This window comes from Talpa occidentalis, unplaced genomic scaffold, assembly GCF_014898055.3.
Source record: "Talpa occidentalis isolate TD23 unplaced genomic scaffold, MPIMG_talOcc4v2.1 talOcc4.8, whole genome shotgun sequence".
Taxonomy (NCBI): Eukaryota; Metazoa; Chordata; class Mammalia; order Eulipotyphla; family Talpidae; genus Talpa; species Talpa occidentalis.
Genome location: NW_023605194.1, coordinates 64,983,735 through 65,002,387, shown reverse-complemented (window position 1 = coordinate 65,002,387; position 18,653 = coordinate 64,983,735). Strand labels below are relative to the sequence as shown.

Genomic DNA, 18,653 nt, shown 5'->3' with positions numbered 1-18,653 from the left:
TATTTAAGAGGTATTTAATTTCCTGTTCTGTGCAGTATCATTAATCAGAGTTAAGGGCCTCCCCTGGTGGCGCAGTGGTTGAGCGTTGGGCTGCGAAGCTGCCCGTAGCCTCTGTAGCGCTGTTTCGATCCCTGGCCACTGGCGAGGGTCCCACATGGTGGGCAGATCTCTCCTGCCACCTGCTGCTCCCCTCAGCAGTGTATTTTGTCATTCTGCCTGTTCTGTTCCCCACTCTGGCTCTGGTGAATTCTCTCACCCACCCGCGCTTCTGACTGTACCCAGAGCTTGTATGAATAAATAAATAAATCTTTAAAAAAAAAAAAAATCAGAGTTAAAAGTCCTGGTGTTTCAGTTTGAAAGTTTTAACCTCAAGTTTCCTAAGGTCTTTCATTCATTTCTTTATGTCATTTTCATACAGCTCTAATAGTAATAGTTCACAATAGGCAGGTTCTTTGTCTTACTGCTTTTCTATGTCCAGGACCTAAGTACCCTTGATGACACAGAATACCCACTCAGATCTATTTATTAAATGAATGAATTTATGTGTGTTATAGTAAAAAACTAAAACCCACCTGGTGGCAGATAAAATATGGCCACAAATTCTTTGCGGCTTCGCCATCAATGGGTGCATTTATTTCTCTACCCCCTGAATCTGGGCTGACCTGTGATTTGCTCAGAACAATAGACTATGGCAGAAGGGTCTCTATTCTGTGACCTGGCCTTCAGAGACCTCACAGTTTCTGTTCTTGCTCTTTTGGAATATTTCTGCCATCATGAGAAGCAGCCCAGTTTGCTCTACTGTATGATGAGAGACAACAGCACAGAGGAGAACCATGCAACTTGAGGTGAGTAGAGCAGACCTACTCAGCTGTGCCCAGTACAATGAACTTATGAACAAATACATAGTGGTTGCTTAAAGGCTGCCAAGTTATGGAGTTATGGAGTGGCTTGTTATTCAGCAACAGGTAACTGATGTGAACTTCAATGTCCAATATGAGAATGGTTAAAGACACTATGGCTGATCCCTTTAAAGGAACACTTTGTAGTTACTCTTTGTAACTACAGAGATACAAAGATCTCCAAGATATATTTCAGTCTTGAGATCTCAAAATCCAGACCTACAAATGCCACAATCTTGTGATGCAGGTATTATTACTAATCCTTTTTCATAAACAGGAAAACTAAAGCTCAGAGAGGTTAAATAGTTCACATGGCTAGTAAGTGGTGGGGCTGTGGAATGAAACAGGTCTGGCTGCAAAGGCTGTGCTCCTAACTCATTCCAGTACTACCAACTCACATTTCTCTACTTTATTCTACTTATACGTAGTCCTTCCCTGCTTGTATTATATCCATCCAAAACCTACATGTAAAAGTTAACTTTCTGAATTTTAGTGGTGTTATCAGAATGAACTAATCTCAAAGTTCATGATCTTAACCAAAGAAAAATAAGCTAAAAAAGCCTTGAAATAATTGCAAGTCATGACTAACTACTACAGAAAATAGTGAGGAAAGAAACAGGAGAGAAGCCCGGAAGGTCTGTTTATCATAAGTCTTAACTATGCTTTTTTGTTATGCACGTATCTCTTAAAAAAAAAAAAAAAAAGACAACCCAGGAAGTAAGATTTAGCTGACACCTTTAAGGGAGATACAGCATTTGTAAGTGAATTTATTTTTATTTTTTTTTTTTTTATAGAGGCATGTTTTTTTATTTATTTTATTTGTTTGTTTGTTTGTTTGTTCATTCATTTATACATGCACTGGGTACAGTCAGAAGCGCGGGAGGGTGAGAGAATTCACCAGAGCCAGAGCAGGGAGCAGAGCAGGCAGAAGGACCGAAGTACACTGCTGAGGGGAGCAGCGGGCCACAGGAGAGGTCTGCGCGCCACGCGGGACCCTCCTCCGGTGGCCGGGGAGCAGCCGGGGATCGAACCAGCGCCGCAGAGGCCGCGGGCAGCTTCGCAACCCAGCGCTCAACCGCTGCGCCACCGGGGAGGCCCTGTAAGTGAATTTAATCAGCAACATGCACAAAACACATGATGTTCTAATTTTAAAATTCCAGTGGTTAGAATATATAACTATAAGATAACTACATAGGTTGGAGATGTGCACACACTGGTACAACAAAATGTTAAAAAGGTTATGCTGGAGTTTTGGTAATTAAGAGTACCTTATTCTTTTACCTATTCTTTCTATACCTCTAAACTGTCTACAATAATTATACACTACCTTCATATCAGAATTCTAAAAGACTGTTCCTCCTACTTCCAAAAGAAATTCAATTTTATTTACTTATTTATTATTTTGTTTTTAAACTTTATTTTCTTACATCATTGTTCATTTTTTTTTTACAATATTTAATTTCTCCCTTCAAGTGTAATATCCATAAATCTCCCACCATCACGTAACCCATGAACTGTCACCATAGTACCCTGTACTCTTCCCTCCTGTTTTGACCCTGCTATATGCCTTGGATCTATAATATGCCTGCAAGTTTTGTCTTTTTTCTAACCCTTTGTTTAGTTTACTACATTCTGAAACCATCTGATTTTTTTTTCTTTTTCCTTCTGACTTAAGGAAATTCAATTTTAAATAGCCAAAATGTTTCTGAATCTTGACTCAGGTCAATACATAAAACAAATCCAATATCCAACATCTACGTAGACAGTTGTTAAAGCTTTTAAAAAACACACACAAAAGAGCAAAAATTAAAAGTTAAATTTTCCAATAGATTAGGTGAAAATATTGTAAATTCACTAAACATAAGAAAGATATGTACTGGGGCCTCCCTGGTGGTACAGGGTAAAGTCTCAGCACTATCAAGCTATCACCAGTCTCTACAGCATCAGTTACATCCCGGGCCAGGGAGCTATCCACATGGCACAGGAGACCTCTCCTCTCTCGCCCGCTACTCTGCTCAGCAGTATATTTCAGTGGATCTGCCTGTTCTGCTCCCCACTCTGTTTATGATGATTCCTCTCACCCCCTGCACCTCTGGCCTACACCCCAGGTCTTGTATGCATAAATAAATATAAATAAAAAGGAAAGAGAGCAATAAAGAATGAACACTAAACAAGGCACTAGTCACTAGTCAAAGGCTACCTTTTCAGGCTACTGATCTAATGATTTAACTAATAAAACACACAGACAAAAAGCTAAGCCTAAGAAAAATAATCAATGAAATAATATTTACCTTTAGAGTCAGCATTTGGGAACAGCCTGTTCCATGGCACCTTATTTTTGTGTGGAAGAGAAAGCAAGTAGTTTCTAGCTTTTAAATTTATTATACAATTCAGGTCTTCCTGTGATGGGGATCCAAGAATACCTATCAGATAAAATAATTAGTTGTTAATAGTTAAGACCAAGATAAACCAACTGCACACCACCAGCTGTGGGGCAGAATTAACCCCTGGTAATCAGTGTCTTCTCACCACCTCCCAATGCTTACCTTTTTATTAACAAGTTTTTACAGGGGTTTTTAACATGTTAAATCAAGTGAGATTAGAAACTCCTATCTACCAGAGATTAAAGAGTTATTAGAACTCTTCTTAATTTACTGAAGTGATTCTAATGTAAAACGCAGGCAGGTAAAATGAGTAAACCTAGCCCTCAGAGTGCTTGGAAACCTTACCCAGAATGTGGTTCAGCTGGTCAAGATAATGCTTTCCTGGGAAGATGGGCCTGTTGGAGAGCATCTCTGCCAGAATGCAGCCTACAGACCAAATATCAATGGACTTGGTATAGCCCTGCCATAGAAAGGAAGAAAAGATTGAGGATGATATTTGGTGTGACATGACACAGAGAGAATTACATGACAGACACATGGCTGACATGAGTTTTAACTGCTACTCTGGGTCTGTATTTCAGAAATAAACAAAGGCTATTACTTGATTTTATTTCTCTCTTCAAAGCTGATTAACTTGTTATTAAATTAGAATTTCCTAAGTGTACATTATCACTTTTGCAAATGATTTCAGAGAAAGAATTAGATTCTGTATAAGCTGGAGCTAGAAAAGGTAAATAGTAGTAATAGCTAGGACATCTGTGGCCTATTTACTCATTTTGGAAACCAACTTAAAAAAAAAGTGTACAGCTACACTTAAGGAATATATTCATCTATTTTGCAAGTCATTTTAAAAAAAAAGTCAGGTTGAAAACTCTTGATCACGGCAAAAAAAAAAAAAAGTGCTGACTCCATTATTATTCCACCAAATCCATATTTTTGTTTTCTTTATCTATTTGTTTTTCAGATACAATTTTTCTTTTAAAGGAATTCTGTGAAAAGACATGGAAGAGGGTGGCGCAAGGGTTAAGATGCAACCTATGAAGCAATCCACAGCCACCGCAGCATGAGTTTGATTTATGGCCAGCCAGGGAGCAACCCACATGGCGCAGCAGAATTCTCCTGACTTGCCCGCTGCTCCCCTCAGCAGTATACTTCAATCAATCTGCCTGTTCTGTTCCCCACTCTGTCTCTGGTGGATCCTCTCAGCCTCCACACCTCTGGCCTATACCCCAGCTCTTGTGTGCATAAATAATCTTAAAAAAAAAAAAAAAAGACATGGAAGAATTATCTACCTAAATCATACAACAGTGCAGAAATAGTGTTTTTTAAAATTTTTTTGTTTTGTTTATTTTTGAGTTATGCCAAGGCTCCCTGAAGAAAAGGCCGTGCCATGTCTGGTACTGTAAGGTAAGCCTGAAGCATCTAGTGCCAAAAAGCAGTGGGGAGAAGTTATAAGTAGCTCACACTGGAAAATCTGGGATCATATGAACATCAAAATACAGTAGGTTATGGATAATATCATTGAAAAAAAAATTATAAATTAAGAGAAACTAAAATAAATAATGAATGACGGTTATAACATCATCAGTGAATGGTTAAAACTACTGGGTGAAAGTCTGATGAAGGTAATTTGCATAGTCTTAAAGTACTCCCCAACAAATTCCTATTAATCACCACCATAATTATTATTATCACAATATTACTATAATTATCACCATAATTGTGGCTGGAGATCTGGAGGACACCAACATACCAAAAGATCAACATGAACTCCACCAATATTGACATAAATCAGATCTACTCCCAGATAAGATGCACTGAAAACAAAATATTGTTTCTGTGGTATTCATACTCAAAATGCACTATACAAAATTGGATTGTATTCTATAAAACAGTTGACCTGCACCCTTCAAAAAATGTCATGGTCATGAAAGGCTGAGTAACTTTTTCAGATTAAAGGACTACAGATACAATGCAATGGGGGAGTCTAGACGGGGGGAAGAAAAGTTATAAAGGTTATCTTGGGATACAAACATAAACTGTGTTTTAGATATTGTACTGCTGTCAAATTTCCTACTTAATCACTGTATTATGATCAAGATAGAATATCCTTCTCTTAAGGAAGGATTGTTCAACCTTGGCACTACTGATACTTTAGGCTATATAAGTCTTTGCTGTGGGGACTGTCCAGTGTATTATAGAATGTTTAGCAGCATCTCTGACGTCTACCCACCGGATGCTAGAAGTGCTAGCAGCACTTCTCTCTCCAATTTTGCAACCAAAATGACCACCAAAAATGCCTCCAAACATTGCCAAATGTCTTTGGGGAACATAAGAGTCACTATTATATGGAAATACACACCAATACATTCAGTGGTGAAGAGGCACAATTCCAACTTATTCCCAAAGGACTCAGGAAAACAAACCTGAGTAAGGAGTATATGGGTGGTCACTGCACCCTCAATTTGCCTATAGATTTGAAAATGGTCTAATAAGAAAAATAAACACATTGCTCTTGACAGAAGCAACATTCTCAGACTAGAACTAAAAAAAAAAAAAAAATCACTGTTTTCACCTAGAGGTAACTGCACAAAGGGAGTACTGGGCACCTTGCAGAATGCAAAGGTCACCTTCCTCGACTACTCTCCTTCTGGGCGGTGACTGAGAAGTGAAGATTGGAAGTGTATCAGTGAGATGGGGGCTGCAAGACCATGAGGGCACCAGGACAAAAAGGAGACCAACAGTTCATCTTTGCAACCAGCAGGTACCATAAAAATACACACAAGGGCCTCCCTGGTGGCGCAGGTGGTTGAGCGCAGTGCTGTGAAGCTGTCCGCAGCCTCTGCAATGCCGGTTTGATCCCTGCCGGTTGCAGAAATACCTACATAGCGCGACAGACCTCTCCTGTCTCGCCCGCTGCTCCCCTCAGCAGTGTGTTTCTGTTGGTCTGCCTCTTCTGTTCCCCACTCTGTCCCTGGTGAATCCTCTCACCCTCCCGTGCATCTGGCCTGTACCTGGCTCTTGTATAAATAAAATAAATCTTTAAAAAAAAAAAAAAGTACACACAAATGCTACTGGTTTGGAATAGCTGTAATGTGGCCAAAGAAAGTACCTGCTGTGTGGGATTATTTGTAATACAGAATTTTAAGAGCATCAACGGTTATTTTTGTCTTTGAAACATGTTACACCAAATTCTTTAAGATGGAATTTATTTTAATGGAATTTTACTTTTAGAACTGAACTGAATAAATCTGTTATCAATAACCAATTGCTTTAAGCCAATTCCATTTCCTCAAGAACAATTTAATATTCACCTCAAGTCCTTCAACTTCTAGAGGATGAAGAAAGAGAATACAGCCTAGGGGTTAACTAGACTTGTTTCTTTTAATCCCATCAAGCCATTTAGGACTATTTCTGGTTCCTCAAACAAAGACATGAGAGCATGAGAGTCAGCTTCTATTTTTAATTGCTTTTTTTCATGTATCTTAATGTTACATTATAGTAGATGGAACTGAGTTCAAGAATCTCATAATCTTGAGACATTACAGCCAGGATGCCAGGCCCACTTAACTCCCCAGATTTGATACCCTATTTATTCATTTTTCATTTTATTCATTTATTCATTATTTTCACTCATTCACTCATTATTTTAAAAATATTGAATCTTAAACTCCATAAACAGTTCTCAACTCTTGCAACCTGGCCCACAAACCTGACAAAGATGCTCTACTTCACTTTTTATTTTTAAAACTTATTCTATCATTTCTTATGACCAAGATAAAGACCTTGTTAGAAGATTTTGCTTGTGACTTGGATGCACTCTCCATGGTTATTCAAGATATGGAGAAACACAGGTCATTTGTAAGCATCTAACTTTGACAGGATCCATAGCAGTTCCCATTCTTTCCAGACCTATTTATACAGTAATTTTGCTGAAGAGGCAGTCTTCATTATCAGAAAAATCTGACCTTTACACAAGAGCTTTGGTTCATGTTCACAGAAATAAACACAATCAGATAACTTCTAACATAAATGCAGATTGCATCTGGCAGTGTCAGAAGCAGTAAGGAAAACTGCCATAAATACTAGAACTTCAGGAGAGCTGACCAAGGGATGGGACACAGACCATTTATTCTAATAGTGACTACAGAAGAATGCCCTGCAACTCTGTAACAAATTAGTACTATTTTGGCTGAAGCGGAAAAGCCAAAATCCAGGGACTGGCCACACAGCCATGCCTCAACCCAGGTAGAAACAGCATTACTGAGAAGTAGACCTACTGTAACACACATTTGAAGTTTTGACTTCCTGTGGTTTTTTGTTTGTTAAATGCAAGCATGCTTCTTACCTTGGAGTTCAACATAATTTCCGGAGCCCTATACCAACGTGTAGCTACATACTCTGTCAGGAACCCTGTGTGATCATGGTCGGGATCTGCAACACGCGCCAATCCAAAGTCACAGATCTAAGAGAAAAAAAGTAGGATGGTTACTTAGACATTCTAACCAATTTAATCTCAAAACATAAACATTTAAAAAGACAACAATAATGGTAATAGTTCTCTATTACTACATGGCAGATATTTTGTTGGGTATCCTACAAACTATTTAAATCTGAAAGGCGGCAATGACAATCCGCCTGTCAGGACACAGGCTGAATGAGTTTTAACATGACACACTTCAAGAGACATTCCTACCTCTCATCAGTTGTTTCTCCCAAAGCAAATCACTTAGGTTACTTGGCTGTTCTGGGTAAAAATAAAGGCACCAAAAACCACTCTTTCTCAGGCCCTGTCCAGCTGGTGCTTCTGGGGTTATCACTGCTAAGATTAGCTCCTCAACCTGCACTTGCCTTCTGTTTCTCAGACTTCTTTCACTTGTTCCATTGATGTGGTATATCCAAAGATTCTTTCCACTTTCCAAATCGTTTTACGTAGTCCAATTCACTCCCAAAATTCTGAAAGATGTTTCATACACTACAGGCATATCATTTTTCAAATGATTTGTCATTTTTAATATCCAGCTTCTAATTTTCTTCTCACAAAAATAGCTGCTGACCTTTTATCATCTGGCTATCCAATATTTTGATGATACATATCTGTTGTCTGATTTTCATAGTTTATATATAAGCCACTGCATCTTCAAAAGAAGAAAATAGTACATCTGTTTCTCTAGTTACTCTTCCAAAGGTTACTTTTAATGTGTTTTCTCTAGAGCTGCTAGATAAGGAAATTCTGGGTCCTGCTCTATCGCCCTGACAGCTAGTTCCAACCACTGTCTTCTCAGTTTATATAACCTCCACCATAAGTACCTTTCAAAGCTGGCTTGCGTGCTTATGCCATTACATCTCCACTGGCCACAGGCCTGTCAGATGATCTGGTTAGTATATGGCCATCAGCCTTTAAGCAGAATCATAGTAAGCTCCAGCTTTAGTTTGACTGATCTTGAGGCTTTCAATGTACCTGCACCCTATTTGGTTTTTTCAGAGTCTTTCCAACCAATATCTGTGAAGTTAAACTGCAGGAAGATTTCCTAGCACATTGCCTAGGAGGTTTACTAGTGAAAGGATTCTATTTGGTTTGATTTTCAGAGGAGCAATGAACAATTTATTTCTTCTTAAATCTGAAGGGGAATCCTCTAAGTCATTCAGAGCCATCATTCAGCATATCACAAATCCTTTTCAATTCTGTCTGGCTTGAACCTTTCAATATATCTGTGACCCATAGTTTATAATTTTTTTCCAGGACAAATACTTCATCTTCGGATTCAAGTTCAACCAAAGCCTATCACTCAACCAGTTTCCTGTAAATGGACAACTAAAATCACATTTTGAATTGTGCAAATAGAGAAAAAATACTAAATCTTATCAGGAGAGAAAAATCCAGCCAAGTTCTAGACCATGATTACAGATTCTTTACCTCTCTGCCCAGTATTACGCAAACTGAATGTGTTCAGACTTGATATATAGTATTTTGTGGGTTAGCTGACAAAACACACCCCATGTTAAAAACAAACAAACTCCATAAATTCACATTTCAGTGAGGCCAAATCTGAGGTAGATATCTCCATACTACTCTAGGGATATGGGCAAAGAAATGGAAGTTTTATTTTAGATAGGGTAAAAAGAATTTTAAATATCTATAAGGACAGAGGTAAGTACTATGAATAAACAGATGTGGTAGACTACACTTTCCCAAAAGGGCTAAAGTCCTTTGTGATTAAATTTGTATCAAGGCAGGATCTAACCTCCCTCTGTGTGATTCTGCAAACCTCTGTGGAACTGTTGCTATGTGACTTCTGAGGCTACAGCATAAATTGCAGTATTGCTTCCACCAGGCTTTTTCTCTACCATGATTCTCGGAATACTCTGCTCAAGTTGTGAGGAAGCCCAGGACACATGGGTTACACACATGGGTGTTCTAGTTGATAGTCAGCAACTGCCAGGAAAATGAAGGATGAATACAGCATCCACCTTCACATCTTTCAGTTGAGATGCAGAGACCTGTCATTCCTGCCATGCCTTGACTGAATTCCTGACTCAGGTCTCTACATTTTCAGGTGATTTGTTACAGAGCAAGATACAACTAATGTAGTGGTACTGTACAAAGTACCTATGATGGGACAGGCAATGGATAAGGAGTATCCATTTGAAATGATATCAGAACACTGAAAGGTACAGAATAACCTAAGGAAAGTCAGCAATGCGCTAAGAAACTAGTCTACCGTAAGGGGTAGAGGAGGCACTGTAGCTGAAACCTCCCCGCATGGCTCTTGGACTGGCAGCTTCTACCTATCAACTGTTACTGCCTTGGTTTAGAATCAAGAGTAGTTTGTCTGGATTAGAGAGACTAATTTTTACCTATCTGCAATCCACAAATTCCTGCTTAAGTGTTATTTCTAAAAATAGAAATCAGGGCCTCCCCAGTGCGCAGTGGTTGAGCGCTGGGTTGCGAAGCTGCCCGCAGCCTCTGAAGCGCCGGTTCGATCCCCGGCTGCTCCCTGGCCACCGGCAGAGGGTCCCACATGGCGCGCAGACCTCCCCTGCCACCCGCTGCTCCCCTCAGCAGTGTACTTTGGTCCTTCTGCCTGCTCTGCTCCCCGCTCTGGCTCTGGTGAATTCTCTCACCCTCCTGCGCTTCTGACTGTTCCCAGTGCTTGCACAAATAAATAAATAAATAAATAAATCTTTAAAAAAAAAAAAAATCAGGGAAGAATAAAATCATTAAAAAAAAAAATAAAATAAAAATAGAAATCAACTTGCTGGTACAAAAATCTTTCAACCAATCCCCTACGCCATCTGAATGAAGACCAACATCATTTTTTTTTTAAAAGGTTTTTTTTTTTTTTAAAAGATTTATTTATTTATTTATACAAGCACTGGGTATAGTCAGAAGCGCGGGAGGGTGAGAGAATTCACCAGAGCCAGAGCGGGGAACAGAACAGGCAGGCTGATGAAATACACTGCTGAGGGGAGCAGCAGGCATGGCAAGAGGGGTCTGTCGCGCCAATACACTGCTGAGGGGAGCAGCAGGCATGGCAAGAGGGGTCTGTCGCGCCATGTGGGACCCTTGCCGGCAGCCGGGGATCGAACCGGCGCTGCAGAGGCTGCTGCACCACCAGGGGAGGCCCAAGACCGACATCATTAAGCATGACTTTCAAAACCATTCACACAGTCATCAACCTTCCTAATCTCACCTCTTCCCTATCACCCCCTGGTCCACATCTGTTCCCACTTACTCCAGACAATAGCCCCTTCCCTGACTAGATAATGTCCTCAACCGTGTGCCTTATCCCTGCCATTTCCTTACCCTGAACACCTAGTTTGAAAGTTACCTCTTCTGAGAAGTTTCTCAGGAATAATGTCCCCAACCCCCCAAAAACTAATTGCTCACTTTTCTGAACTCCTATACATTGTTAAGATTTGTATTATATATAGGTATGCAAACCACAAGAGTGGTACATGTTCCTGTCTTCCCAGCTAGAATTTAAACCCCTAGGAAAAAGGCAATACTGAACTTTTTATTTCTAAGTGTCCTATACATAGTGGGAATTTAACATTTAGTAAATAAATATCTTATTTTAAATGTTTGTAGGAAGTACAACTTGGGTGGATTAATTGGCAGAAACTCTAGTTACTGACACAATTACCTTAATATTCGATAGCATCTTAAAAGTAAAAATTAGGATATAGAGTTATCAGGGTAAAAACCTTACATTAATAACAATATTAATAAAATTACATTGTTCAAAGTAGCACCATTGAGAAGGAAAAAATAAAAACTGGACTAACATTCCTTTGCAAGGAAAATTAACATGTCATACTGAATGCAGCAGTACATCAATTTCTTTAAAACTAAACCTACACACACACAATTGCTCTTTCTTCTCCTTTCTCTCCAGGCAGTCAGGTCCTTCCCCCCAAGGCGGGGAGACTTCCTGTGTGTTGGGAAGAGTCCCAGCAGCCCAGTGGGATATGTAGTATACAAGTGGAATTAAGAGGGGGCTCCAGGTTTGAATGTAACCTAGACATGAGGTAAATAGGGAGTTCATGTAGGAAGGCAGGGGCAGCCCACTCAGGAAATTGGAACAGGATACACAAGATCCATGGATTACTGCACAAATCAATTATTTTATTGGCGGTTGCACAATGGTGACTTTTCTAAATTTTATTATTCCTTCAGCATTTATAACCTAGCATTCTTTTTAAAGAATAGCCTTTGTTCATCAATGGGTTATGTTTGCCCTGATGAACTGATCCTACTGGAAAGGGAGGAAAAATGTTTAATTGTTTACCTTCAGCTACCAGTTTGCACAAGAGAGTTGATACTGGGGGAATCATGTTTTATTATCTGTATCTTAGTTACAGATAATAAAGATACAGTTATTATAATAAAGATACAGTATTATCATACTTAGTACAGGGTATAGAACCAGCAGGTCTCAAAAATTACTGGTTATAAATAAACAGGGAAACATGTGGTTTAGACCTTGAAGATTTTACAACTCTATTTATGATTATCAACAGAAAGATGACTGGTTTTTTTTTTCCCCCCTCTAAAAGTTCCCAAGGCTGGGCCTCCCTGGTGGCGCAGGTGGTTGAGTACAGTGCTGTGAAGCTGTCCCGAGCCTCTGCAGCGCGGGTTTGATCCCGGTGAGAATCCCACATGGTGAAGCAAACCCCTCCTGTCTCACCCACTGCTCCCCTCAGCAGTGCATTTTGGTCATTTGCCTGTTCTGTTCCCTGCTCTGTCTCTGGTGAGTCCTCTCACCCTACTGCACATCTGGCCTGTACCCCGGTTCTTGTATAAATAAATCAATCTTTTAAAAAAACAAAGAAAAAAGAAAAAAAAAGAAAAGTTCCCAAGGCTATAAAATCAAAAAGCAGTAACACAATATAATTTTACTTTTTGTCTAGGAAGATAGACAATTAAGATAACATAAAACCACCCATAGCACTACCACCTGCTACTTCTGATGCTGTGTAAATTCAAATTTTCTTAAAACAAAGGAAGTTACAAAGGCAAATTTCATTTATATTTTCCAGAACCCTCTTCCTAGGCACAACCAGACCCACGCATTGGGCTCCTACTACCCTGGGGCTCCTGCTAGGATTTCTGTGGGCTTGGTTTAGCAAACATCGAGTCCACAGTTGGCTAGGTACCATATCTCCCTGGTTGCTCCAGTAAAAATATGCTAGCAGAATCTCCAAATAGGGTCTCTAATCTGTGGTTCTGTGGTCCTGAGAAATAAAGAGGAAGTCTATGAGAGAGACTGAGTGAAGCGTTATGAGAGGTCAATGCATGCTGGGTCTCAGAGCTTCATACAAAAAGTTCAAAGCAAATTTAAGGAAACTGATAAGAAAGCTTATCATTGTTGGCCTTGAATGGTATGAGTCAAAAGTTAATGATTAGGGCCTCCCCGGTGTTGCAGCGGTTGAGCGCTGGGTTGCGAAGCTGCCCGCAGCCTCTGCGACGCCGGTTCGATCCCCAGCTGCTCCCCAGCCACCGGAGGAGGGTCCCACATGGCGCGCAGACCTCTCCTGCTGCCCGCGGCTCCCCTCAGCAGTGTACTTTGGTCCTTCTGCCTGCTCTGCTCCCTGCTCTGGCTCTGGTGAATTCTCTCACCCTCCCGCGCTTCTGACTGTACCCAGTGCATGTATAAACAAAACAAACAAACAAACAAACAAATAAATAAATAAAAACATGCCTCTATTAAAAAAAAAAGTTAATGAGTTAAGACAGAACAGCTGACATCCTAGGCCTTATGAGTAGGAAACACTTTCATGAACACAGCAGCCAATGGAAAAAGAAGTGACATAAGTGCCTACTTGAAAATTCAAAAGGATCTAAATAACAAAAAAGGCAGTAAAACCACAAAAGGTTACAAAACTCAGGCACAGGGGCTTGTGGGGATGGACATCATGGTCACCCCGTAATAAGAGTATGATGGGTATACAGTGATTCTAGAGCTCAGGAGGAAAACTCTTCTTCCCCCTGGTACCCTCTCAACCCTCACATATGCACCTGAACTGAACTGCCATCATATCCTGGACTGCCTTTCAGACATGTACACCCAGAATAATTAGTGACACACCATATTCATCTTTGGAATGAGATTTTCTCCTGAATATTTATGCATACCCCATACATAATACACATTCAAAAATGTGGGTGAGTCATACTTCCGTAAATATCTAAGCCATACTATTGTGTTTCCGAGTCTGTGTGTTAAACTGGGTTCTGAAAACAATGTCTGGATTATGCAGAGGGCTAAAAAAAACCCCCACATATCAATTGGCCATAAAAATTGGTGAGTAGTACATAAAATTATCCTATGTACAGAGAAGTCCACAAACAGTGAAGAGACAACAGAAAAAATGTTCTGGCTCTGTTTAGTTTCTTCTTAAGGATGCATTCTCAAGAAACAGTAAGAGTCAACTTTTCCATAAATAATACATATCTAAAATATTGATTGAGAATATTTCTCTAAAACCAAACAAAAGCAATCTGCCATAAAGGGTTGCGGTAAGAAAGAAAAAAGGAAAGCACTAGGAGACATGAATACACTCATTTTGTAATTAAAAGGAAAAAAAAATCACTAAAAGCCAAAGTGTGGCCATTCCTAAAAGCAGAGTCGTTTTTTAGCACCTATGTGGTGTTTGGTTTCACATATCCATGGCATGTGATCTGGTTACATGCCACATGGAAAGTACATGACTCCAATTCAGAAGGATCCTAAGAGATGACAGAGTCCAACCCAACTGTATCAGACGTAGGAAACTATGTTCCACAACATCTCATGGTGTGTCAGCCATACTGCTTCTACCATGAAGATAAGCTGACCACCTGATGACAAAACCCACTGCTTTTTTATAGTTCCAGAAGGTTCCCCAACCAACTGGTCCAGCTTAGTGTCAACGACTCCCTGCTTCTCAATGTTGCAGGCACACAAAGCAGGTTTCAGCTTTTGTGCACTAATACTTCACTTCTTACTTTAATTTGTTCTCCTTTCTGCCTACAATATTCTATGTCCAACACAGCTACTCACCGACTGAAAGCCTGCCCATCCTAATAGGGTCAATAAAGATACCACCTTCGTCCTGACATCTCTCATAGCCCTAGCCAGAACTAACCTCCCATTCTCCTTTGCATTTGTACCCCCTTCTTCCCAGTATCTCAATTATAGGAGATGTTATTACAATTACTGTTCAGCAGATTTCTGACCTATCAGTTCTCAGAAGGCTTACAGAGCTTCTCATAGTCTTTTGAACTAAACTCCAAGAAATGATCATTGTTCTATCTCTCCATGCACTTTTTAAGCAATTTTATTGATATATGACATTTATGTATCAAATAATTCACCCACTTAAAATGTACAATTTAATGGTTTTGGTATTATGATCCATACAATCATTACCACAACCCAATTTTAGAACATTTTAATAACTGCAAAAAGAAACCTTATGCTCCTTAGCAGCCTCTCCTCACTATTACCCAATCCCACTAGATTTAGGTGACCACTAATCTTGTGTCTCTGTAGATTTGTGTATACTGGACACTTTATGTAAGTGGAGCCATACAATATGTTGTCTTTATGACTGGTTTCTTTTAAATATTTGTAAAATTCACACATGTAGCTTGTAACTTCATTCGTTTTTATTCCATTGTATGGATCTACCACATTTTATTCATTCATCATCACCTGGACATTTGAACTGATTACATTTGGGGGCTATTTTGCTACTACTATTACTTGTGTGCTCATTTATTGGGTGAACACATTTTTACCTCACTTAGGTATACACCTAGGATCAGAATCCTAGTAACATTTATTTTACCTTTTTTAAAAGATTTTTAATTTTTTTTAAAATAATTTTTTTTTTTCTTTTTAGATTTATTTATTTATTTATACAGGCAATGGGTACAGTCAGAAGCGTGGGAGGGTGAGAGAATTCGCCAGAGCCAGAGCGGGAGTGATGAAATACACTGCTGAGGGGAGCAGCAGGCAGCAGTCGAGGTCTGTGCGCCGTGTGGGACCCTCGCCCGGCGGCTGGGGATCGAACCGGTGCTGCAGAGGCTGCGGGCAGCTTCGTAACCCAGCGCTCAACTGCTGCGCCACCAGGAAGGCTCTTGAAGATTTATTTTTATACAAGATCTGGGGTACAGGCCAGATGTGCAGGAGGGTGAGAGAATTCACCACAGACAGAGCGGGGAACAGAACAGGCAGACTGATGAAATACACTGCTGAGGGGAGCAGTGGGCAAGACAGGAGAGGTCTGCTTCACCATGTGGGATTCTCGCTGGCCGGTCAGGATCGAACCCGCGCTGCAGAGGCTGCGGACAGCTTCACATAGTGAGGCGTTCAACCGCCTGTGCCACCAGGGAGGCCCTTATTTTACTTTTTGATTATAATCATTCTCATTGTGGTTTTGATTTGCAGTTCCCTACTAAGTAATGATTCTAGGTATCGCTCATGTATTTTCTGGCTATATATTTTTTAGAGAGATGTCTTTGTAGATTCTTTACATATTTTTAAATTTTGCATTTATTTTTTAATTATTGAGTTATAAGAGTTTTTCATATATCCTAGACATTACTCATATAAGAGAAACAATTTACAAATATTTTCTTTCATTCTTGGGTTCTCTTTCCACTATCTTGATTTACTTTGTGGCACAAATTTCTAATCCTAATGAAATCCATTTTTTTTTTTTTTTTGCTTTTGTGCCTTTGATATCATGTCTAAGACACTTTGCCTAACACAAGATTGCAAAGATTTACTACTACTATTATTTTCTTCTTTTGGCAGGAGAAAAAGTCTTATAGAAATTTAGTAACATGTATACCTCCTTTTTATATATGGGAGAGGCCAAGGATGGCTGAGTAACTAACTGTCCACGTGGCTTTAAATACCATCTTAAATAACTTAGCAAAAGTAAGGGAGACTAAGCATAGGGGCTAAAGTGGGAAAACAAAGAAATGAAGATTTAAGTTCTGTCTTCTCCAAGGGAAAAAGGTAAGGAGATTAAGGTTTTTTGGGAGATGCTCTTATAGAGTTTACAGATAAATATAAAAAGCAACTTGCCATGCAGCCTTCAGAGCCCACCCCATGAAATAATCTTCTTGCTGAAAACACATCTTGGGATGGCAGATTTTCGCTCTCTAGTTCTTTGATCTATTTTGAGTTAATTTTTGTACACTGTGTGAGGTAGGGAACCAATCTTGTTGAAAGAGGCCAACAAGAGGATGTGACTGCTGGTTGACCAGTGAGCTGGACTTGGGCAATTTGTTACAGAGAAAGGACAGGTTCCATGTTCCCTGCCCTATCTAATGAAGGGTGGAGCACAGCTCCGGGAAGAAGACTTGGAAGAGACTTGGAGGTGGCAGACACATATAAGAAGGGCACGTTTGTCTCTCAGCTTTGGACTTACATCAGGGACATGGAAGGAGATATGTAGCAATGAGACATGGAGAGACCAGGGAGAGACATGGGTGAGAGAACTGTGGGAGGCTGACAATGGCAGCCATTACCTTGATTTGTACTCTGATTTTGCTCCTTTTGTCTCAAATTTGTCTAGCACCTTTTGACCCTTTCCTGTGGTTCCTGCCAGGAGGTGCCTCAGACTTGTGGCAAGTTTTCAGGGCTCAGCAACTCCACTCTGGGTCAATCCTGTTTGGGCATATACCCACAAGGAGATGGGTAACTTCGGGTGTTCTCTTAAAGAATGTTTTGTCTTTATCTGGCAGATGGCAGTACAGGTTTGGGGGTCCCAGAGTAGCCCTCATTCTGCACTCTAACAAACTGAGTCTCCTTACCCACTCTGCTCATATATAAGCTGCCTTGCTTATTAAAACTTCCACCTATCAACCTGAAGTGGTCTGCCTTTTTGTCAGTCTCTTCATGCCCTCCTGTAAGAAGACCAGTTTAGAATTTCACTCTGGAATTCTAGAGGTTATAAACCAACAAAGCTCATTCTTCTGTATGTGGCTATTCAATTGTCCCAACATATTTTGTTGAAAAGACTATTCTTTCCCTTCCCCAATGAATTCTCTTTGTACTCTTACTGAAAACTGGTTGATCATAAACATGAGAGCCCTGACTCTTGTCACTTCACCCCTTGACTTCCTTTTTTTTTTTTTTTAAAGATTTATTTATACAAGAACCAGGGTACAGGCCAGATTCACGGGAGGGTGAGAGAATTCAACAGAGACAAAGTGGGAAACAGAACAGGCAGACTGAAGAAATACACTGCTGAGGGGAGCAGTGGGTGAGACAGGAGAGGTCTGCTCGCCATGTGGGTTGCTCCGAGGCCAGCAGGGATCGAACCAGCACTGTAGAGGCCGTAGACAGCTTCACAGTGCTGCCCTGTGCTCAACCGCCTGAGCCACCAGGGAGGCCCCCTCCCCCCTGCTTTTTTTTTAAAAAGAATTATTTATTTATGCATACAAGAGCTGGGGTGCAGGCCAGAGAGGCGGGGGCTGAGAAGATTCACCAGAGACAGAGTGGGGAGCAGAACAGGTAGATTTACTGAAATACACTACTGAGAGGAGCAGCAGTTGAGACAGGAGGCGTCTGCTGCACCATGTGGGTTGCCTCCCTGGCTAGGGATTGAACTCGTGTAGCAGTGGCTGCGGACAGCTTCACAGCGCTGCTTCTTAACCCCCTGCACCACCAGGGAGGCCCCCTACCCTCCTTGACTTCCTGAATGAAGACAACTGGGGGCAACTGGAGGAGAGTATTGAACGTCAGAGCTTTACTCCCCTGACTTCCTGAAGGGGGTGGTAGCATGGGGCAGACTTTTAAATGACAGAGCCAGTGGGTGTGATAGGGACTCTTCACCTCTTAAGAACCTTTATTGTGATGTTGGTCTT

The 18,653-nt window shown here is 40.4% G+C and overlaps 1 protein-coding gene across 2 annotated transcripts in view; it reads right to left on the bottom strand.

The window, feature by feature from the left end:
* Positions 1-18,653, bottom strand: part of MAPK1 (mitogen-activated protein kinase 1) — a 113,513-nt gene that overhangs the window by 19,623 nt on the left and 75,237 nt on the right. For both annotated transcript variants that reach the window (XM_037497293.2, XM_054690529.1), the window contains exons 4-6: positions 7,632-7,748; positions 3,629-3,743; positions 3,191-3,322 (exon numbers count right to left, since the gene is read on the bottom strand). In XM_037497293.2, coding sequence (XP_037353190.1) covers positions 3,191-3,322; positions 3,629-3,743; positions 7,632-7,748 — 364 coding nt within the window. The remainder of the gene's footprint in view (positions 1-3,190; positions 3,323-3,628; positions 3,744-7,631; positions 7,749-18,653) is intronic.